This window comes from Phyllosticta citriasiana (assembly GCF_038021145.1).
Source record: "Phyllosticta citriasiana strain CBS 120426 chromosome Unknown IWZ02scaffold_2, whole genome shotgun sequence".
In the NCBI taxonomy this organism is placed as follows: domain Eukaryota; kingdom Fungi; phylum Ascomycota; class Dothideomycetes; order Botryosphaeriales; family Phyllostictaceae; genus Phyllosticta; species Phyllosticta citriasiana.
The window spans coordinates 1,093,174-1,115,801 of record NW_027117279.1 but is presented as its reverse complement, the minus strand read 5'-3'; the positions used below and the strand labels follow the sequence as shown (position 1 = coordinate 1,115,801).

General features: G+C 55.6%; 6 protein-coding genes across 6 annotated transcripts; 4 read left to right on the top strand and 2 right to left on the bottom strand.

Moving 5' to 3' along the window:
• Window positions 1-22: 22 nt before the first annotated feature.
• Window positions 23-3,145, bottom strand: IWZ02DRAFT_370587 (sodium/calcium exchanger protein-like protein; the record flags this gene model as incomplete). Its single annotated transcript, XM_066764511.1, has 2 exons — window positions 23-2,884; window positions 2,933-3,145. The coding sequence occupies 2 exons, from the start codon at window positions 3,143-3,145 to the stop codon at window positions 23-25; spliced, it is 3,075 nt and encodes a 1,024-aa protein (XP_066626115.1).
• A 683-nt stretch (window positions 3,146-3,828) lies between these two features.
• IWZ02DRAFT_413555 (condensin complex subunit 2/barren) lies at window positions 3,829-6,922 on the top strand. The gene is made up of 4 exons (XM_066765749.1): window positions 3,829-4,067; window positions 4,115-4,382; window positions 4,429-6,282; window positions 6,334-6,922. Exons 1-4 carry the CDS (start codon window positions 4,000-4,002, stop codon window positions 6,598-6,600), a joined length of 2,457 nt encoding a protein of 818 aa, XP_066626114.1. The 5' UTR covers window positions 3,829-3,999; the 3' UTR covers window positions 6,601-6,922.
• Window positions 6,923-9,521, bottom strand: IWZ02DRAFT_496561 (eukaryotic translation initiation factor-like protein 3 subunit B). The gene is made up of 3 exons (XM_066770170.1): window positions 9,235-9,521; window positions 7,645-9,181; window positions 6,923-7,596 (listed from the first exon to the last, which is right to left on the bottom strand). The coding sequence occupies exons 1-3, from the start codon at window positions 9,492-9,494 to the stop codon at window positions 7,189-7,191; spliced, it is 2,205 nt and encodes a 734-aa protein (XP_066626113.1). The 5' UTR covers window positions 9,495-9,521; the 3' UTR covers window positions 6,923-7,188.
• A 1,831-nt stretch (window positions 9,522-11,352) lies between these two features.
• IWZ02DRAFT_511363 (uncharacterized protein) lies at window positions 11,353-12,257 on the top strand (the record flags this gene model as incomplete). Its single annotated transcript, XM_066770532.1, has 1 exon — window positions 11,353-12,257. A coding segment is annotated over one exon (642 nt), but the record flags the coding sequence as incomplete, so codon positions are not given.
• A 1,751-nt stretch (window positions 12,258-14,008) lies between these two features.
• IWZ02DRAFT_487420 (meiotic nuclear division protein 1) lies at window positions 14,009-15,825 on the top strand (the record flags this gene model as incomplete). Its single annotated transcript, XM_066769360.1, has 2 exons — window positions 14,009-14,041; window positions 15,172-15,825. The coding sequence occupies 2 exons, from the start codon at window positions 14,009-14,011 to the stop codon at window positions 15,823-15,825; spliced, it is 687 nt and encodes a 228-aa protein (XP_066626111.1).
• A 1,643-nt stretch (window positions 15,826-17,468) lies between these two features.
• Window positions 17,469-21,399, top strand: IWZ02DRAFT_487419 (uncharacterized protein; the record flags this gene model as incomplete). Its single annotated transcript, XM_066769359.1, has 2 exons — window positions 17,469-17,973; window positions 18,026-21,399. The coding sequence occupies 2 exons, from the start codon at window positions 17,469-17,471 to the stop codon at window positions 21,397-21,399; spliced, it is 3,879 nt and encodes a 1,292-aa protein (XP_066626110.1).
• Window positions 21,400-22,628: the final 1,229 nt, after the last annotated feature.

The window sequence follows — 22,628 nt, the reverse complement described above, 5'->3', positions numbered from 1 at the left end:
GGAAGCCTTGCTTTTTGTTCATTCACCACGACCCATCATTCAAGTCACTCCTGAAACCCGTCAATTCAGCGACCAAATTGCCTGCCGTACTCAACACCCAAAGGACGACCAAGCAAGTCCCGACCAACCGGTCCATACGCCACTTGCGCATAGAAACGAGAGCCAACAGGCCCAAGAGCGTCACGAGCAGCGTAGCGCCACTGATGACGAGCGTGCTGTCGACGTCGAGGTGGTACGGCTTGAATTTGACGGGATGGTTGGGATGCTTGTCGTGAGAACGCTCGGCTTTCTTAATGGTCATGTAGCAGCCGCTGAGGCCAATGCCGAGCAAAATGTTAAGCATCGGCCCGCCAAAGCATGCCGAGAGCGCCATGACAGGGAAGCCGAGTCGCGCGACGGTTATGTTCGCGACAAGGTCGCCCATGGAGTTGCCCACCGCAAAGATGGTAAGGCCAAGAATGGCGTCGCTAATGTCAAGAATGACGCCAAGGGTTTTGAGAACACCGACAACTTCATTGGCGATAGTCGAGATCCAGGCGATCGACACGACAAAGCCGAGAAAGCATAGCAGCGTATGCCAGCGTGGTGGGCGCAAAGGCGTCGTAGTAGCCAAGAGCAAGAGAAGAACGGCGACGGAGCAACCAAGCGATATGACGGCTGGAAGGAGGAGTGCGCGTGGATTGGAGGGATCGGTGTTGGCCCAGACAATCAGCGAGACGAAGAAGGGGGCCGTGAAGATTTGCAGTATAACAAGCCAGCGGTCCCATTGCTTGGGCTCAGGCGCGGGTGGTTTGTGGAGATGAGGGATTGGTTCGGGTGATTGGGCCATCGGTCCGTCCGACGGCGAAAGTAACAACAAAGGCGGTTCGTCGCGATATCTTTCTTGACCAGCCATCCCAGCCGTGTTATCGTTCCCGTTGCCCCGCGATTGACCGCCAGAAGGACCTGCAGGCTCATCATCGGGACCAGTGACGGTGATGGTGCTCGGTGCAGATGGGTGAACAACGGGGCTAGGCAGAGCAAAATCTGGCTCTTCGTCTGCATCCTTGTCCATCTCCACAACAGGAAGTGTTATGGTGAGCAGGAAGACGCTTGGTGCTGACACAAAGCCTAGGAATCGTTCCCAGTGGCTCTTCTTTTTCCAATTGTAAAGAGTAGGAAACAATTTGGAGATGAGTTGTCTTGGTGACGGCAAGATCTTGTCGGGCCACCATTTGATGGGCTTTTCCTCTTCCTCCTCTTCAATTTCCGGAAAGTGTTCATTTGGAAAGATTGATGATAGCGGAGAAATGCTTGGAGAAGCAAAACTAAGCGGTTTCGATCCCCCGTGAGGAGATCCTCCTATTTCGTGGTATGCAGGGAATGGTGACTTGGAACCATCGCCTCCTGACGGTGGAATTACCAACTTTGGCAAAGACTGAGGAACAGATTTTGGAGTGTGTCGAAGTCTCCCGGGCGACGGAGGTTCAGGTGGTGCAAGACGATCTGGTGACTTGGCGCGACGACCTTGAGGTGCAGGACTAGGTTCCCTGCTTCCAGGTTGTGAGGTAGGCGGAGACAAGGAGATAGCTGGAGACGGGCTCATGTTGCTTGAAGCCGTCGAAGTCGAAAGGTTTCTGGGCCGCCCTGTTGGAGGTACGTGGAGATGATCAGTATCCTCGGCAAGAGGACCGAGAAGATCAATGTTGCGCGACTTTTTTGACCACGCTTTCGGATCAAATCGTAACGAATCTGCGTCATTTACCGACACAGCGCGTGTGCGACTGACCGCGCTTTGTCTTTTCGGAGGGCAGGATTCGTCGCTACCGCGGGATGACGGCCTCGCCGCAGGATCCGAGTAGACCGATAGTTGGTCTTGCTGTTGAGCAGTAGTGAATGTCGGATCATCGGAGTACCGCCTCAAGTTGATGGGCCTGGTTTGAATGTTCCGTGACTTTTGCAACGACGAAAGGACGGCTCGAAATTCCAAAGCTCCCACCAAACTTGGCCTGATTGGTGGGTTCTTCGACGCGCGGCGGTCGCCCAATCGTGGTCGGCTCAGACGCATGTTTCGATTGAGCTCGCCGAGCCATCTTTCTCTTTCCTCTTCGTCCGCGGTTTCGAGTCCAGGTTCGTCCTTGGCGTTGCCCTGTTCCAAGGCAGCAAAGTCTTCGGTAGAGACATTGTGCGAAAAGTAAGACGAAGATCTACTCCTTCCGTCTTGCTGGGGAAATGGAGAAAAGACTTCGGCCACTTCACCGCCTGGGCTGACAAAATGGCCTCGTGCCGTCGCTTCGACAAGTCTTTTGCGCTGCCTTCGGCCATGCCACCAATGCCACCAAAGCACAAAGACGACGTAGAATATGTAGAAGACGACCATCGCAATGCACTCCCACAATGATAGTTTACCGTCTATGAGGAAAACCATGCTGAAGGAGGCCGCGACGATGAAGAAGCCCACGTCTCGCACAAAGGTGCGCTTATCGACTTTGAACGGCCTAGCGAGTGCCATGGACCCAGCAACCACGGCAGTGATGAAGCTAGCTGCACCGATGAGCTCTCCAATGGCCAAAGTCCCGCTATTGGTGTTCATGGCGGCAAAGGTGGAAAAGACATCGGGACTACCGTTGCCAAAGGCCAAAAAAGTTACGCCCGCCATGCTCTCGCTCATGCCCAAGAGACTTGATATTGTGCTGAGGTTTACGCAGAAAAAGTCGCTGGCAGCAATGCCAATAGTGCTGAACAGCAGGGCGAGCCATAGAGTGATAATGGCAAACGCCACGGGCTTGGCGTGGGGAAGGCGGCAGTAGTAGAGCTGGAGGTAGGAGAATATCCCGGCTTCTTCGTCAGGACAGTGCTGGCGTACAAAAGCACACTTGTCGACGGCGGTGTTGACCAATCGGCACTGCAAGTGGGGTTAGCTAAAGTCGCGTGCCATGAACAATGACGGCACCTCTAGGTCATCTTGAGTGGAGAGTCCGCGCGCGCGCAATGGCGAAATGGGAGAGGGTGTTTGTGTATTGGAGCGAGTGTCGGCAAGTAGAGCGGCCACAGCGAGCAGAGCAATCAGGACGAGGGTGGCTGGGAATGGACGCGGTGAGTATGGCGGTTTGCGACGTTGAGCGTGCGGCCGGCGCAGCAGCGCAGGAGGATGGGATTCTGCCATGGATCTTTGCAAACGAAAGAAGGTCAAGGGTAGAAGAGAAGCATCGCTGGCTGGGCGGCGGACGGGGAATTTTGAGGCGGAGAGATGGTGGAGAAGCAGCTGGGGCGGTGACTTGGCCTTGGACTGCCGTGCCTGGTACTTGTGCCAGGCAAGCCATGCCATGGCAGCTCGGCCGGGGGAGGAGAAGGGGGGGGGAGCAGCCACCAATGACGATGGCTGTGGCTGAAGGCAACCTTGAAGCCACCAGCACGCGGGTCCAGGCCGCGGAAGGAAGAGTTGGCTCGCGGCGTACGGGAGTGGGAGTGCTTTGCCATGGACGGCTTCCGTTGGATCTTCTCCTTCTGGCTCAGCTGCTGGCGCCGCGCCATGTCAGACCGGGAGATCATCGATTGTCCCAGAGCAGAAAAGTGTCATGCGCGTGCGGCCTGCGTCTCTGGTGGTGGTGGTGGTGGTGCGGCGGTGCAAGAGCAAGCCAGCAAGCAGCGGTAGCGGTCCCGCCCGTCAGCTTCACTTTTGAATGTCGGTCAACATCCCAGCTGTCCGCTTGGCTCGCTCCAATGGCAATCCTCCAAGACGCTTGAACAGTACAGATGCCGCATTTTGAGGCAGCCTGAACTCCGCTCCATTTTCGTGATTGCGCCGAAGCCGAGTCATGCACACAACACCTCAGGCATAGATTGACTCATGTTCTGCCAACTTCCCGTGACCGCCTTCCCGCCAAGGGCCCGCGCGTCGGCTCCGTTGTTTACACCCGAGGGCACCAACAACTCGACCACCGCACGCATCCAGCAACCACCCTATGCGTCGCAACTACAGCCCCCCGTCAAACATCTGCCGCTGACCTCTACGACAACATGGCTCGCCCGACAAAGCACAGGTTATCCTCTGGCGGTGTGGGCGCCACGCCCAAATCTGGAATTAGGTCAGTGTTCTGTATCTTTCGGAGAAGCCGTTTCTAACGTCCTGCAGAGTGCCGCTCAACGATCTCAGCGATGACAAGCAAGAAAAGACCAGGCGCCTTCAATCGCGACAGCTCCAACATGAGGCTGCCATGAATCAAATCCGCGCCGCCGCGACCCCAAACAAGCGACGATTAACATTCAACGGACGCGATCCGCAGACTCCATTGGCCAGCGACGACAGTCTGATAGATCCGCGAAGCCGAGGATTGACTCCCATGAGAAGAGGGCCGATTCTCGCCAATTTCGAGGAAATGATAAAAATGGCGACAGATAATGTAAATCTACCAATATCGCAGATGATGATGAGGGCTAATGATGTAGAAAATCAACGCGGCCAATTCATGGAGCTTGGAGCTGATCGACTACTTTCACGAAATGTCTCTACTCCGCGAGGGCGACAACATCAACTTCCAAAAAGCGAGTACCACCCTGGACGGCTGCGTCAAAGTCTACACCAACAGAATCGACAGCGTGGCGACTGAAACCGGAAAACTACTGAGCGGCTTGGCGACTAGCAGTGACAAGAAGCGCAAAAGCGATGTCGGCGACGAGGAACGCGACGCTGAAGGAGACGAGGACGTGGATGAGGATGGCCACCCAAAGAAAAAGACGAAAAAGAAAGCGCGAGCTGCCGAGGCTACGCTTGTCTCGAGCTTTTCACAGCTCATGATCAAAAAGATGGAGCTCGAATTCTCTGTCGATCCGCTTTTCAAAAAGGCAGCTGCAGACTTTGATGAAGGAGGCGCCAAGGGCTTGCTTATGAACAACCTCTCCATCGACTCGAACGGCCGAATTGTATTTGACAGCAGCGACGATGCACAGGATGCTACCGAGGAGATGCCGGACGAAGAAACCACCCAAATCAAAGTGGAAGAAGATGAAGTGGAGCAGCCGCAAAAAGAGTTGGATCTCTCGGCACTGGGTGCCAAGTTCTTCCCAGACTTGTCGGTCATCGACGGTCAAGACATCTGTCCATCTCTCAAGGGATTCGATTTTGGAGACCCAAATGCCGCCGTCAACCTCCCGTTCCTCAAGGCGTCCGAAGACTGGCGCAACGAGCAGAGGGCCAATGAAGAAGATGTGGACGAAGCTGCTGGAGACTTCCTCAATGATGGCTTTGAAGATGATGACGATGGAGGACTCGCTGCCTTTGACCTTCCCGCCGAAACTGGATTTGGTGAAGGTGGAGAGGTTTGGGCAAGAGAAGCAGCTCTGGACCCCCAGATGCGCGTCCACAAGGTGGACGTGGACATGGGAGACGAAGAAGGCGAGGAAGCAGTCGGAAAGACTGGTGGTTTCGACGCCGACAGCTCACACTACGAAATCACCATGGGCAGCCGAGCCGAGCACGAACACATTCTCAGCTACTTTGACAAGACTCTTTCCAAAAATTGGGCAGGACCCGAGCACTGGCGTATTCGCAGAATAAAAGATGCCAACAAGACTCAGGCGCCTGCCCCGACCAAGCGCAAAGAGAAGGCACCATTTGAGATTGACTTTTCAGCGCCAATGTCGCAACCCATGGCCGACTCTCTATACACCAAGGCAGTTCCTTCTGCCATTCTCCTGCCTAAGAATCAATGGCAAAACAAAACCCGCAACCTACTCCCAGACGACAAACACTTCAACAGTCAACAGCTTCTCCATCTCTTCATCAAACCGAATGCCCGCGTCCTCTCGCGTATCAAGACTTCGAAACGAACGGGCAACAATGTCCGGCCTGGACAAGACCCGAAGGCCGAGACGGACGAGGTCATCTGGGCCCAGCACAATGACGACCCTACGACACATAATCCCGATCCGACGACGCTAGGCGTGGGCGGAGGCGACGACGACATGGACGACGACGGCATCGGCATGCCTCACAACGCCGATTTTTTCCAAGACGACGAGGAAGACATATTTGCCGACGCACGAGAAATGTTCTCGCCACACCCCGAAGACGGCCACGATGTGCAAATGATGGGCGCGGATGGCATGCTTCCGCCCGCGGGCACACAAGACACGGCATTTGGCGCACAGCTCGTCACGGCTGGCCGTCGGTTGCGGCCGGAGTACGTGCAGTACGCGCGGCGAGCTAAGCAGGTTGATCTGCGGTTGCTCAAAGACAACATTTGGAAGGGGATCGGCCTGCCCGGGGACGGAGATTCGGATGGAGAGGAGGAGCCGCCAGAGGTGCGTCCCCCCACAAATCACTTGTACTGCATGAAGCTAACGCGTCAACAGCAATCAAACCTCAGCGTCTCAGCGCCGCCAAAGGCTACACCGACGCCGGTCAAGCCCGATAGCGATGGCAGCCTCATGTTTACTGATGTCATGAACGCCCTGCCTGCCGTCTACCCGCAAAAGGCCATGGCCGATATTAGCACCAGCTACTGCTTCATCTGTTTGCTGCATTTGGCCAATGAAAAGGGTCTGGCCATTGAGAACCAACCCGAGTACCTTGATTTGCGGATCCGCAAGGACGAAGACGCTGTTGCGGGGATGGAGTAGGCCGCTTTGACCTCAAGATGGTCTCTTGATGAGTCGTGGCGGAGATGGACAAAACAGCGTACTTAGAGCTTCCTTTGTGCGGCTGGTTGTTGAAGAGCGATGTGCATACAAGGCGTTTTGGTGGGACGGTCAAGGTTGGGTTGGGGCCATCATGGACTTGCTTGTTTGGTCGGTTGTTAGACCATCGTTTTCATCTGGTCGGCGCCTGTCGATTGCTGTGTACAGTACAGAGGCGTGGGGTTCGGTCTGTGGACGGTCGGGTATGGCTACGGCCTCGAACGGACAGACAGCTGTCTACCTTGAATTCAGTTTTCATCGTTCCAGGGTTCTCCCAGCTCGTGCACATGAAGACGGTCATCCAGTTATACGGGCTTTGCCTTTTTCATGCACGCTACGTAACTCCCCTACCACGTACTTCAATCCTTTTCATGTCGTGGAAAAGATGAATGCTCGCTTCTTTACAACCCAGACCCAACCAACGAGGCTGTGAGGCTTTTTCCCGCGTAAACCCCCTTATCCCGTTCGAACTTTTCTTGTCATCCTCGATGCCATTGAAGAAAAACCACAAGCCAGCACGTTGCCTACCGTCTACGACACGACCTCCTCCGTCTCCTCGATGATCTCCTCAACCAGCTCCTCAATGACCTCTCCGCCGTCGGCCTCGTTGGCAGCATCAGCACCCTTGGCGGCGGCGGCGGCGGTCTCGATGCCCTCGGCCTCGAGGTGCTCGACGACGCGGTCGCGCCAGGCCAGCCACTCCTCGAGCTGGCGGCGGCGCTTGTCGACGACGGCCTTGTTGGCCGTGTTCTTCTTCTCGAAGTCTTGCTCCTCGAAGATCTTGCTGTACTCGCGCAGGTTCTTGCGCACCTTCTTCTGCTCCTCCTTGGACAGCAGCGTCGGCGGGCGCGGCCGCCACACGAACTGCTTGAAGCGCTCGAGCTGCTCCTCGCGTAGCAGTTGGCCCTTGAAGTCCCAGGTCTTGTAGCCGTTTTCAACCTGGTCTTGTTAGCATTTCGGATATTGTTTCTGTTTTTGGAGACTTACCGGGTGCATAAAGGCGGATGAGACGGTGGCCAGGTAGCGGCCTGACGGATCCCACTCGACGCCAGTGATGCCGTAGTGCTCGCCTTGACCGATGGGCATCAGGTTAGCGGTGAGGTCCTTGTACGCCTCCTCCGGTTGACCCTCGAAGTCAATGTCGAAAAAGTCGAGGTCGCAGCTGACCTGCGAGTGGAGAGTAGCAATAACGACGAAGCGGCCCTTGGGCGACCAGTAGATGCCGTTGCTGTTCTTCTTGTCGAAAGTGCGCATGTGCTTGAAGTTGCCAACCTGGTTGCCCTTTGCTTTTTCGGGAGCGAAGAACGAAACGGCAGTCTTGGGTGCGACGGCAGTGTTGCCAGGAACTTCACCAGTGGTGATGAGAACGAAGCGGGTACCCTTGGGCTCCCAGGCAAAGTTGATCACCGTGTCCTTGACCGAGTCAATGACCTCCACGGGAACACCCTTCTCGCGGATGCGGAAGATTTCAAGATTTGTCGTCATCGATTTTCTCGACTTGGTCTTTTGGATATCGATCTTGACGCAGACGTACTCGGCATTCGATTGCCAGTGGAGCTTGGCGTCGGCGACGTTGAAGAGGTTACGGGTCCGGACAATCTCCTTTGATGGAATGCTCATGAGACCGACCTTGGCCGGGGCGCTACCAGATTCGGGAGTCCAGTAGCAGATGAGCTGCTCGTAGTTCTTGATGCCTTCACGCTGCGGCGTGGCCGGCGCCCACTCAAAGTCCATGATACCGTCGACCTTGATTGAAGACTTCTCGAGCAGGTTCATCCTTGGGAGCTCGTACACGGAAATGGACTGGCCTTGAACCATGCGCGCAACGTACTTGTCATCAGCGGACCACTTGAAGGTGGGCCATTGAAGTTTCTTCTTGATGGGGTTTCCATTCTCATCCATCGAGGGAGGCACGTCGATGGTGACGAATGAACGGAGAGGCTTGGAGGTTGCAATGTCCCAGATGATGTAGTTCTTGCCATCGTCTTCGATCGAGAGGTTCGGAATGGGATGAGACTCGTCGACTTGCAGCGGCTGAGGAGACCAAGTAACAAGATACCTTTCGTTGGGCGAGAAGTTGACGAGCTTCACGCCGGGGTGCGCAAAACGCTTTTGCCTGCTCCAAGACCTGCCTCCCCAGAGCTGTACACCCTGCTCGTGAACCGACATGAGAAACGTGCCGAGCGGCGACCATTCAACAAAGAGCTCCGTCCAGTGTTCGCGATCCACAACCGGCTCCGGAGCCTCCTCCTTTTCGTACCAAAACACGCCAACCTTCTTGTCCCGGTACATGGCAATCTGGTCGCGGGGGTCCGAGAGCCATGACCGCAGGTGCTCCTTTTCTTGGAATGGCTCGATGGTAGGCGGCTTGTACTCCTCGTCGACTCTGCCTTCGCGGCCGAAGCGTTCGATGTCGGTAAGCTTGTTGACGAGCAGCGTGTGCTTCTTGTCCAGAGGGACACCGTTGAGGGCCTTGGAGGCGGCAAAGGCCTCGCTTGGGGCGCCAAATTCGACAAAGGCATATCTGCAAGGTGTGAGCGCGGCTCAGAGCTCCAGTCGCGCCGAGTGTCACTTTACCCCTCGGTCATGCCCTCGTCGTTGAGCGGCATGTGGACACCCTCCTCGGTGGCATGTCCGACGGTGTTGAGCTTGCGCAGCAAGAACTTGATGAGCTTGGAGCGGCTTGCTTCGGGCACAACGGGCAGGCCATCGATAATGACAAACGCGTCGAGACCCTCCTCGAGGCGGACCTCGAATTGCTCCTTCAGGTCGGAAAAGTCAATCTCGCTCTCGTCAAAGTCGTCATCAACGGGGAGGTTCTCGTAGGAGGGCGCCATGGCTGCGGTGTTGTGGTTGAATACCCGTGGTGGGGACGCGAAACTCGATAGATTTCATTCCAGTGCGCCCTCTGGGCCGGAGTTTTTCCGGGGCTGCCGTCCAGGCACTGTCCTTGCCGAATGCGGCATGGCCCAACCGAATTCGCAGTGTCTTTGTGCCATCTTTGTGGTACTGTCCAGCTGCTTTTGAGCTATTCCCACCCGTGCGGGAAGTGAGTAAAAGACGTTTGTGGCCTCTGTTGATGAGTGTCAGTGTGAGAGCTCGTGGCCAGACGGGAAAGAAAACGCACAACCAAATCTCCACACGACCTACACACAAGCCCGCTCACATCAAAAGGAGGACTCATAACCAAGACTGAATGTCTTTCTGGTTACCTGAGAGTAGCCTGTATCAATATCTCTTTTTCCAAGTCCCTTTACCAAATCCACAACCCTTTTTTTCCTCGTCAATGAGGGGCCTCAGATGAAAAAAGGAGGAGCCAAAGACCCTGGATACCGCAAGAAACTGCAACACCACAGGCCGCAGCTCAGTGCAGCGACATTGTTGTCTAATGTCGAGATGTGTTGCATTCCAACTTGCTTAGTGGCACCAGAGATGGCTCACGTATAGTGAGTTTGGAAGACATCGCTGGCCTCAAACAAAATTTCCCATCGCTGTTTTCTCCGATGATTGCCAAATCTGACAATTCTGTGGACTCATCTGGCGCACTTCGACCATTCTCCCCGCCAGTGAAAGGGGATCGATCATCATGCAAGCTGTTACCGGACTTGTTTCACCGGTGCCAAAACCACAAATTCACCAATCAAACAACAAAAGATGGAAACCCCCATTGGTGCTTGTAAGCAAAATCCATTTTGAGACCTGGGAGCGTCTGGGAGATTCAGAGACCAGTGGTCGTCCAAAGGTACGAACGACAGACTTTTTGAACATCCTTGAACAGGCGCTTACAGTGCGAAGGACTAATTTTAGGTGGATTTATGATAACAGTAGGTCTTGCGTCAGTTGCTGATGTGCAGGATCGTTGGCTTGCTCCAGATATAGCTCTTGCAATGGCTAAGTTGCAGATTACGCTCTTGTCAAAAACGGACGCTAGGTTAAGGGACATGAGCGAACGGCGACCCTTCGCGTCCCTCACGGCCCAAAGAAATTTGAGTATATCAAGACCAAGGCACTTTTCTAGACTCACATCCACCTCCACACCTATACACGGCGATATCCTCCACATATCACTGTGAGACCTGTCTGCGTCCCACGCAGTCGCAAAGCAGCCTTGCCAGAAACGAGCAAACCATCTAGAAATCCAAGGAAATGAAGCATCCCGATAACGATTTCATCATGGGAAACTCTCAAACCGGACATGCATTGTTCTTAGACCAAGCGTAGCCTGAGGAAAGACAAAAAATAGCATTCGACCTGCATACATGACGGCATCAACACTTCCTTATCACAACATCCACATGCAACACCACCGCGTGTGCTGCCGAACTCCGAACGATCTGTCTGCATGCCGTGTGCGCCTTGTCACCATCCCAACCTCGAGGCAAGTGACACACACGGCGGCCGGCACGCACGATGGTATAAAGTACCGGGCTGGGCCCTGGGGGAGAATTGGGGCTAGTTTGTACACATCTACATGTAATCAGCGCACATGCGAGTTTGATTCGCGGGTAAGAGATGGATCGTCGGTGTGTGTGGACGGAGGAGGGCATCCTGTTTAGCGAGAGCCGCGCAACGCTGCTCTGCCCGCGGGCAGTCTCGACGTCGGTCTTGTTGGTCCGGGAGCGAGTGAGGGGCGATAGATCTACATGTTGTGGTGTCGTTGTTTTCGTTGTTGTTGCCCTCGAATGGATTCCTTAGTCGATCGGAGCTTTTCATGTCTGCTTTCTGCTGCTGCAGCATCGCTTGCGCACCAAAAGAGATAATGGGGGAAGAGTGGCGGTGATATGGCATGGCGTCGACAGACCAATTGGTATCTTCCTGGCGCTCGATTGCATGTCATTGGAGGCTCTAATACTAGGTGTAGCAGGTGTGCAGGTCCGCCATCATCGTCCTCGCACTGCCGCAACAGTTGTCTCGCGCATCGTGCAAGACACCCACAATAAAACGTTGGGGTCCCCGCCACAATGTGGAATGCCAACGCAACGACAAGTCAACGAAAGGACAGCACAAAAGCGGAGAGGTAGAGACAGACCCGCAAATGAGGCGTCCGCGGAACATCTCTACGCATCGGCGGTCTCCCGCGCATCGCTGAGAGGGAAGGACAAAGAGATGAGGTGCAAAACCAGAGTGGCCAGGGCGGTTGATCTACAGAACCAAAGCTGCCGCTCTGGTCGGTCAACATGCCGGCTTCCAATAAGCGAGCAAACCACCTCATGCTACCTCACGCCTTTTGTCCACCTAATCCTTCCCCACATGTTCCGGGATCCATCTTACAAAAAGCCAAGGCGGGGATGCGGAGCCATTTCCACCACCTCGCTGCCTACCGCAGTTCGGCAGTAGATATGCAGTACAGAGGACTGTGGTCTACTTGCTCAAGCATGAACGCCGCGGCACGGACAGACGACGGACAGACGGGCCGCGTCGCCGCCCCGCACGGAGCGGAGGACGACGCGCTGCCGTCCGTCGGCATCCGTGTATGTACCTACCCGCCGAATGCCTTTGCAGATTGGATGATGGGGAGTTAGAACAGTCAGAAGACAGAGAGTGCTGCGGTCCCTAGTTTGCAGCGTTTGCGGCTTGCTTAAAGATGTCTAGGTGGAGAAGGGAGAGCCGAGACAGGGGCAGGCTCTCTCGATTGGCAGAGGTGAGTACGTTCTGGCGTGTGTGTTTGCCTCTTACTTCAAGTCCGGCCATGGGTAGGTCTAATAGATTGCACGCCGATGGAAAAGGGGAGTGGGTAGAGGTGCATGGCTGAAGATAGTTCTATAGGACAGGGGTGATTGGAATGTTCTACCTGCCTTAGTGCAGTGCATTTATAGTTTGGCAGTCGAATGTAGAGCTTAGTGTTGTGTGCTGTGGCGCGGCGGCTACACATCTGCTGTGTACTGCATGCTCTTGGACTTGGGTAGAGACTAAAGCTCCTTAGGAAGCGTCTCTAGAATCTTCTTGTTTCTGTTCCGCTAGTAATCCCGCTAATCGATGTCAAATCGGTGCTGTAGGGACGAACGCAGACAGGTACATAACGAGATAGAAGAAATACAAGTTTACGGGTAGATTCAGAGCAAGTGAACCTTCGCGGCGATCATGTGTTGATGGCATGATGAGTGGTTCAGATGCATCCGTACGTTTTTGGTGGACAAGCAGGTTATGCGTACCAACGATGATGGGAAGAGCCTGACGATTGCCGTTGGGTATGTGGATGAGTTGGACATGATGGACTCGAAGATCGAGCAGTAGTCTTGTATGCAGGTAGATCGCGAGTAAGACTCGTACAAGTGAGAATAGTACTCATATATAGAGGTACGCATAGTTTGGCCGCGTAATCATCTGTGGCGTATTTCTGCGTCGGTCAGTCTGGCGAGTATTGATTGCATGCTTTGAACAATTCAGGACACTTCTGTCTCTTTTCTCGTGCCTGGCCTTGGTCGTGGGTGATTTCGACCACTGTGTAGAGCGCATAGCTTTTCCATGTACTTTCTTCGACTGCTTGGTTGTCTTCAGGGCTCGTGTCTGCACTTTGACCTGTCGCTGCAAGCCAGTGCTCTCCCGGCCCGGCATCAAAGCTCTCCGATTGAACACACCCCGACAAACGGCTCGCGTGCGTCACGAGTTCCGAGTGCCAGGGCGAGGAAGTTCGGCTGCTGCTCGCTTGCCTTCTCTCTTACTCCCCTGCTCCGGTCGGGCGCTTTGGCACGCTCGCACAAGTAGGGCCAAGCGGTGCAGAAAGAGGGTCCAATAAGTGGCGGAGACGGCGACGGCGCCGCCTCGATACGAGATGGCTGGTGCGGTGGTGCTGGTGCAGGGTAAGCTTGGCTGGCGTGCATCCTAGCTTAGACTGTGCGTCGGCTGGCTGGCTCGTTCGCTCTAATGCCCGCGCCCCGCCACTCCAGACCCGTGGCGGTAGACGGATAGAGAGACGTTGTTGGGCTGGTGAATGGAACCTAAAGCTTGATGGAATCCTGGATAGTAATAAAAACGGGAAACACGCAGAATTGTTCGTCAGAAAGAAGCATTGGCAGTTGTGGAAAGCTGGCAGAGTGCTGGACCACACACCAAAAGGGGAATATTCTGGGGTGCGGGAGACGCATGCTGCACTGTACTGTCCTGCACCGCACATGTGTGAAATACATTGGTACTTTGGCGTGCAGCCCGCTATAAGAATCAGCCATCTTGTAGATGTGCTAGCGGGGTAACGGGCCCGGAGACTTGTGAAAAATTTTGCATTCAACATTGCCGCAGGGAACCTGCTGAGTCTTTGGGCAGGCAGCCAGACAAAGATTTTGGCTGACGCGCCGGGGGAAAATCCCGTGTTGTGGGTTCATCTTGCTGGCGAGACAATGCTGAACAGGCCACCATGACGCTACTCAAGATCCTGGTCGCAACAATAGTTCGTATCTTGTAGCGACCGTGAGCGAGGCGAAAAGTCGCAGCACCACTTGTAAACATGGTATGAGGCGGACTGCTTGGCAACGGCGGTTGTGGTGAAGTCCAAATCTGCTCTGAAGCGCCAACTTACTAGCTTGATCCTTGTGCCTACCGTTCTGGATTTTTCTTTCGCTACGCTTCACTGTGTGGAGTTGAACGAAGGTACCCAAGCCAAGTACCACAGCTAGCGCGATACCTATCGAGCCATCTTTTGGATTGGCCGTGGCTCACCGCCTCCATTGCTGCCCGCCGAGCCGCGCCGGCACGTCAAGACGCGTGGGGAGACAAAGGGTCCATGGTTCGAACGGGAAAAGCCTTGTCTCCACGCGAATCTAGAAACGGAGATGAGCCATTTCAGCATAGCGATGCCGGGATGTGTCTTGATTGCAAGACAGATTGTGGCGAACACGCTAAAGACCACTAGGTAGAGACTGGCTGTGCCGGAGTTGTAGTTTGGATTTACGTGGAAATGGTTCCGGGCGGGCGATCTTGGACAGGGAGGCGTCTCGTTGACGTTTCCGTAGCACACCATATGCGGGGAGAGATGACAAGCCTGCAGCCAACTGCCGGCCGGAATGAAGATCCCGAGCAGCAGACGGATTAGTGTGCTGGTTGAGATATGAAGGCTTGAGCTTCATGTTGGCTTGCCGGTGACAGCGGTTGAGCGACTTTGCCAGGGGCATGAGCTGCGGCACGAGAATTGGGGTGGTGGGACATGACGGGTAACGGCCGTCGGGAGAAAAGGTCTGAGATGTTGGAGGCTTCTCCGCACGCGTCCGAGACAACAAAGAATAGGAATGAAGCTGTGGAATGATGAGCGACGGGCTGCAGCGTTTTTGCCCGAGACATTTGATGTTGTGTCAATGGACTTGGCGTCAGCTGAGGGCGCGTTCCCGTTCCCGTTCCCGCGCGAACCCTGGACATCATCTCAGCAACCTCTTGCATCATCACCATCGCCCATTCTTGTTTCCTCAAACAACCTCAGGTCATTGTGAAACCAGCCTCACTTGACTCAAATGGCACGCGTTCCCTCCCTGTCCATCCCCACCATTCGCCTTTGGCCCCCGCTGCTTGCTCACAGGCTCCACACAGGCGCCAAAGTCGCTCCCGCCCGCTGCCAAGCAGGCTCTCATCCTCGACTGGTTCCACGAGTCAGGCGTCGCGCACAGCATCAAAGACCTCGAGAAAGCTCTTCCGGCCGTCGCCTCGATCAATGCCATGCAGGTTAAAGACTACCTGCAAGCCCTCTCCGACGACAACAAGATTCGCGTCGAGAAGATTGGCTCGGGCAATTGGTACTGGAGCTTTCCCAGCGAGGTCAAGCGCGACAAGGAGGCAGAGCTGGCACGAGCGCAGAGCGAGTGGGACAAAGCTGCCCGGACGCTGGAGGAGCTGGGGGCGAAAGTGGACCAGATGAGAGCGGCGCGAGAGGATGAGGAAGAGCTCGAGGCCGCGGACAGCAGGCAAGAATTGACGCAAAAGATGGAGACGCTCAAGACCATGCTGGCAGGGTTGCGCAAAGAGCTAGCGAGTTACAGCGACAGCGACCCGGTCGAGATGGAGCTGAAGAGAGGCGCGCTGCAAAGGACACAGCTCGAAGCGGAAAAGTGGACGGACCAAATCCAGTCCATGGAAATGTGGTTCAAGGAGCAGATGGGGGGCGACCGGGAGGCTCTGCTCAACATGAAGAGGATCTACTACGGCGACGAATTCGACGACGAAGACGAGGGCCTGCGAGAGCTATAGTAGGCGCGAGCGGGTATCCACAAGTCGGCGTCTCATTTCCCTGCCATCTGACGAGGAGTGCATCATGGCATGGGTCTCTTTCGGGACGGTGCGAGGGCCCGGGCGCCTGCAACTAGCTGGACTGTCTTATCATTTTACGCCCCACCGACAACAAGTCTAACTCCAACTGCTGAATTGCTTTCATCGGGGCTCAACAAGAGGCCTGTTTCTGAGATACGAGGGCGAAGCGATGCTTGGCGATGGGCTTGTTTGGGGCGCACATGTTCCGGGAGCGCGTTGCAGCCGAAGCCATGTCGTCGTTGGTGCTTGCTGCGGGAGGAGGTTGCGTGCAGAAAGAAAAGTACATGGCATGGCTAGCGTCCCCGCCCAAAAAACGGTGTAGAAAAGAAAGTTGGCCTGTCTGTGTCGATTCGTGTCCCACGTGGGCTCGGGCTCAGTGGTATTCCCATGCGCGATTATTGGCGTCAAGGCCCTGTGCGGTGTTGACTGTCAGGAAAAAAGAAGAGCAAGGAACAAGGGCTTGGCTGAAAGACGGTTGATGTGATAGTAGTTGGTAGCCAATGCAAAAAGGAGGTCGAAGAAGTTTTTTATGGCATGGCGCTAGGATCTACATGCAGGGATGAGGGGACCCCTTGGAGCTTAAGCCAGGCAGGGTTCAAGGGTAGTGTGGTGTGGTGTTGAGGTTGGCCTCCGAGGAGTCGGACAGCGTTTGCAAGTAAGTAAGCATCGAGAACAAAGACACGACAAAAAGAGCGTCCGAAACAGGCCGGCTGTGCCGTGATTTCAAAGATCCGAGTCGTTCTCTGTGTGACTTTTGCTGCAGCCGCACCCGCGCAATGCCGCCGACCAGCTTGTCCCAGCTTCTCGCCCGAATCTCCAGCCACAAGATTTGACCAACGCCTTGTTTTGGCAGGCCGTGTTCCAACTTTGCCATGTCCCTCGTCGTCGCCGTCGTCCAACACAGTATCAAATCCACAGTGCCGATCGCCATGCCCGCATTGCCCCCCTGCGTATGCCCGGCGTCCGTCTCTCCAAAAGGCGGGGTGTCAACTGGCGAGATGAAGGGGGCTCCCCCGTAGTTGGAATGCCTAAGAGCGGCGAACCACAATGCACACGGCCTCCTCAACCAGAGTTGGTACCGGTTGCGTGTGCTAGTGCTGCGCTGCAGAACCCCGAACCGTGCCATCCCGTCTGCCTTAATGCACGGGCAACCGACGACTCTGGGATCGACTGCCCATGCACAAACATGGGTTTGCTCCACTCTTCACCCTCTCGGAGCATTGATCTTGACCACTCCTCCCGCCCTCTGGCGTTTTGAACTGTCGCCGGCCTCTTTTTGCTCCTGCCCAATTCCTGTTTTTCTTTTTCTTTTTTTTGCTTTGCTTGTTTATTTTCTCCACCCCTTCCGCTGTTTCTGCCTGCGTCTGCCATCCATCATCACCGCCGTCGCCGTCCCATCCACCTGCACCGCAACCCAACCGTCTTGAGGAACTCGAGAGCATTTCTGAAGGGCCATTGCTCGATAGTCGCGGGCCGCCTGTGCCCGGCCACGATTAGCCGTGCTGCAAGGACTGTGCTGCTTTTAAGCTCACCTAGCACCACCGCACGGCCAGCCTCACTTGCGTCACCACCAGCCTTTCGATATGGGCAACGCCCCGTCCAAGGAAAGTGGCCGGGAAAATGCACGCACCAAAGACCGCGTTTGTGAATTAAATCAACCGCCTGCGCCGATTGTTGACCGACAGCCATCACACAATACCATTCCCCACGCAGCTCTCGCTTCGACTGGTACTGACGTCGTTTGGACGTCGTCGGGTGGGGCATACAGAGACCGACAGGGCGCCCAAGAGCACCTCCGAATGCATCTCCGCAATTCCCGCGACGATGTACGCTACCGCGAGTCGGCCCCGGAGGAGGACGGCTTTGGAGAGCTCAGTCAAATGAGGAATCGTCTGTCGGGCGTCTCGCGCCATCCCTCTGTTTACTCGGACATGCAGAGCAACCGCTCAACGTCTGTCAGGACCCGTGGTACAGGCTCCAGGATGTCCATGCCACCGCAGAACAGCCCTGTCGTCGACCTCGAAGCCACAATCTCGATCCTGCAGGAATTGAGAAAAACGGCCACTCCTGAGCAGCTAGTTGCCTTGCGTATGTATCATCCTGTCGGTCCCTTGAAGCACTGTGCTGACAATGGCCTCAGATCGAGCACTCCTGCCGACAAAGGAAGAGGCTTCGACGTCAGAAACGCGGAGCATCACGCCTGGCGGTGATTCGGGTGTTGCTCTCGTCCGCCGGCGCTCTCTGGCTGTGCCAGGCCTTGCTACCCGCGATGCATACAACGTGCTGCGGAAGAAAGAGGAGCCTTCGCCTCCCATGCCTGCCAGCGCCGACGGTTGGTGGGGATTTGAGGACTTTGGTCCTGCGTCGCCCTCGCTCATTGTGCCTGCGTTCGAGTCTCCGCGGGAAGAGAAAAAGTCGCAATTCCAAGCAAACGCGTCTGGCGACGAATTTGACGACTATTCTCATCTCGGAAACAAAATCGGAAAGCTGACCATCACCAATGGTGCTCCTTCGCCTGTGCCCAGCACAATTTCTCGCTGTGTGGAAAAGGATATTTCCATGCGAGATCTTCTCGAAACGGAAAAGGCTGCTCTCGACCAGGAATCCACAGATGCATCCAAGATACGGATTGCAAGGATCCCGCCCTTGGTTCTGGAAAGCTCTGGCACAACCGAAAGGTCCAAGGACGGTAACTCCAAAAAGCCCAGGCCAGCCAGCCCTCGCCGAGGCGAAAGCTATGTAAAAGGCGATGATTCCCACGCCATGGGGCAACCCAGTCCTAGCCACTCCATGGCCGAAGAGTACGTGGCCGAACTGGCAGCAGGTGGAAATCCCTTCCACTGCAAGACCCCTTCTCCAAAAGTTTCCCAATCTGGATTCATCGACGAAGGATTTCACGAGGCTCGTTCACCAACAGAATCCAGGGAAGCAGCAGCAGCAGGAGGAGCAGCACGCATCACTGACGTTCGTGGTTTCGACAAACTGGCCTCCGAGGACATGGATCGGAGCAGTCCCAGTCAAGGTAAGCTCCGACGGCCTGTTCATTTGCATCATCCGGACTCTGGATATTCGTCTGGAGTCAGCCTCAACGCGGTGGACCTTGCGAACCGCGACTCACAATATGCAGGTGCTACAGCTTCTTCGTCTCCAGTCCAACCAAACGCCACAGCTGACAAGCAACTTGACGGTGCAGACAAGCTCGTTGGCGGTCCTCTCAGCCCTAGACAAGAAATCAAGTCTCCAGTGGATGTTCCCGAGAGCCGCGCACCCACGGAAAATGGCGATGTCAAGAAACGTAGATGGATGACCGACCGGGTCAAGCATCGCAGGCGCCTGTCGTTGAAGAATCTGCCTTTCACCGGCTCTGGAATGAACTGTACCGACAACTCTCGACCCGGTTCTCGGGCATCCCATCTCGAGCCAGCAAAGCCAGTTCCAGCCAAGTCTGAAGTGGTAGAAAGAACTCTGTCATCAAAGCCGTCGCGGCGCAAGCTGCAGAAGCGACGTCTTTCGAGACTTGCACAGTTCACCACCGATGACCCTCCTACCGTTCCCGAAGTTGCCAACGAGCCGAGCTTTTCGGTTTTGCTTCCTCCCCAAGCAATTTTGGATCCTCACGACAAGGCTGAGACGACAGCCAAAAACTCGGGTCGCAACTCCAACAATCACGATTCGGTGCTGATACTGTCACCACGGCCTTCCGCCAAGGACTTGCGTTCGGGAGCTGGACGTGGCAATAATTCGCCCGACTCGCAGCGCCTTAGTCGCAAGGGTAAGGAACCTGCTTACCAGCAAGGCGAAGATGATGAACAGCAAGTCCCTCGCAGCGCTGCGCCATCTCGCCCCAACAGCTCCGGCACCATTGCCACCAAGACTACCAGGCCCAAGGGTAAGGCTTCCGCTGCCAGGGAAGCCCGTGCTCTGAGCATTAAGGTCTTGCGCGATCAAGCGGCCGCTGCCCTGGATGCCGAGAATTCGTCAGAACTAGCGATCCTTCGCGGTCGCGGCAGTACAGTGCCCGACCTCACATCCCCGTCTACATCTCCCTCTCGCTATGACATAAGCCAGAACCGGTCTCGCCCCAACAGCTACTATGGAAACGAGCAGCAGCGGGTCAACGCCAGGCGCCTAGACACGCCCAATTTCTCTAGACCGCATAGCGTCGTGTCATCATGCGACTCTCCACCGCCGCTACCGGACAAGAGGGTGAGCGGACTGTCGCTCAACACCGATGTCGGCAACTTCAGATTGCGACGCAAGTCCAAGTCGTCTTTGCGGGAACAGGAGGAGAAGATTGTCGTCGAGTACCCTGAGGAAAAGATTTGCATCGATTCAGAATACACTGAAGATTTCATGCCCAAGCGGGACTCGTCCGACTCCAAGGAGTCCTCCCAGTCCAAGGTCTCGTCTGACGAAGGCAAGACGGACAGCCCCATCGCCGGCTGGGAGGCCTCCAAGGTCTATCGCCACCAGCGGGCCAAATCAGCGGGCGATGTTATGCGTCCTGTCAGCCTCCGTAGAAAGTCTGTTGGGGAAGGACTCAGACCTCGTGTGCCGATGGACCGCTCTGTCATGGAGGAGCGCCGCAAGTCTACTGGCGAGGGCATCTTGAAGCAAATGGAAGATTGCTCTGGAGAAACGCTCAGTCGCTCCAACGGCATGCGTCGCAAATCCGTGTCGGAGGGATTGTTGAACCAGCGGGGCTCCGAGATCCGTCGAAAGGCCATCGGCGGGGAAGTCACCACTCCCGCCGACGCACCCCCTATGCCGACCCGACGTGCCCCTCGGGAGTCCCCTAACAACGGCAACGGCAAAAGCAACCGTCGCAAACGCGCATCCACTACGCTCATGCCCGTATTCGCCACGACCAACAACTCGACGTCTGCCTTGTCCGAGACGGGCTACTCGGGACCGCCAACGCCCCTGTCGGCCAACAGTTCCGACCTCAACCTGCCAGCCTACTTTGTGCCCTCGCCTCGAGCCAGCCAGCTCAGCTTGCCGGCCTACTTTGTCCCAAGCAGTTCGTCGTCATCGGTAGGAAGCGGCCCCGGCCCCGCGGCGTCCGGTGCCAACAGCAGCAACAGCAACAGCAGCACCGCCCGCCCATCCAACCACCACCACCGGCGCTCATACGCAGGACCCAGCTCGCGCTCGCAGCAGCAGGCCAGCAACAGCCGCCCGCACAGCCTGGCGCTACAGCTCAACAGCGGCGGGTCGGCGTCGACGCCGGCGCTGCCGCAGCTCAACCACAGCAGCAGCAGCAGCCTCATGCGCGACAGCAGCGGCGGCAGCATGCCCCCGCCTATCCCCATCCCGCCGCGCAGCCCGCAGCGGCCCGGCCCGCGCGTCATCGACCGCTACAGCGGCGGCTTCCGGTTCAACTACGAGCACGGCGTTGGCGTTGGCGGCAGCGCGGGCACGCGGGGTCCCGAGACGCGCGCGCGCAAGAAGAGCATGACGTGGACGAGCATGTTTGGTGTTGATTTGGAGGATGTGCCTGTGTTGGTGAGTTGAGTAGTGTTCTCAGCTGGTGACTGATGACGAGCTTCGTTTGTGGCTTTTGCTTTGTGGTGTCGCAGTAGAGAAATAAGAAAAGGGAAATGGATGGATGTATGGATGGAGGGTGGGCGGGTGGGTAAGGTAGGGGAGTCAAGGCTGAGTTGAGCTGAGCTTCGCTGAGCAGCCGAGCAGTGCTCTTGCTTTCTTCATCGTTTCCATTTTGTCTTCTCGTCTTCTTCTTCTTCTTCTTCTTCTTCTTCTTCTTCTTCTTCTTCTTCTTCTTCTTCTTCTTCTTCTTCTTCTTCTTCTTCTTTGCTCTCCCCTTGCTCCTTGACTCTTTTATGCATGGCGTATGGCTTCCATCATCTTCATCATCTTCATCAACATCTTTCATCATTTCTTCCCCTTAGTACCACCACCGTCATCGTCATTTTCAGCAGCAGCAGCAGCATTATCATCGTCGTCGTTGTCCGTGGATTCCAAGTTGCTTTTCTGCCTCGAATCATCGTCGCGCGACTACAACAATAGGTAATCAATCAGCCATATACACTTCGTATTCATACATTTGATCGATCCATTGATTCCTCGGTGCCTAGACGTGACGTTTCTTTTGGCTTTTGGCACCTGCTAGCGGCAAGAGGCATGTCGAGGCGGAGATTGAAATCAAAGGGGATTGCAAAGGGAGCGTGGAGATGAGTTCCCTGAGCAGGAGTGAGGGACTGACTCAGGGGGGCGGTTGTGGTGGTGGGTTACAGTCTACCTCCCCACTCCCGGTCCCTCAAACTGGAAGACAGGACACGACGTTGCTTAGTCTATTTTCCCTGTTCTCTTTTCCATCTCTTTCCATGTCGCCGCCCCTTGCATTCTTTATCGCCTCGTACACAAAGGTACTTGACAGATTGCTCATCTGCCCTCGTTTGCGTTTTCATGCTCACAGGTGTGCGCCCGCCCGGACCGTCTCCCATGTATCCTACCTTGTAGCTTTTTGGTTTGCTCGAGCTGTCAAGGAGAAGTGGTTGTGGTGCGCATCAATCACTCACACAAGCATGTGATTAATCGCTCGTCCAGTCAGACCAGACCGTGTGGGAATCTGCAACGATGATGACTACGACGCGTCCACGCGAGTAGAGCTGCACAGAAAAGTAAAGACGTGTTCAGACCATGGAAAGGGCTGACACCAGCAACACAGACGGAGGTCAATCTCGCAGAGACAGCAAAGGAGCAGCATGACAACATCACACCGA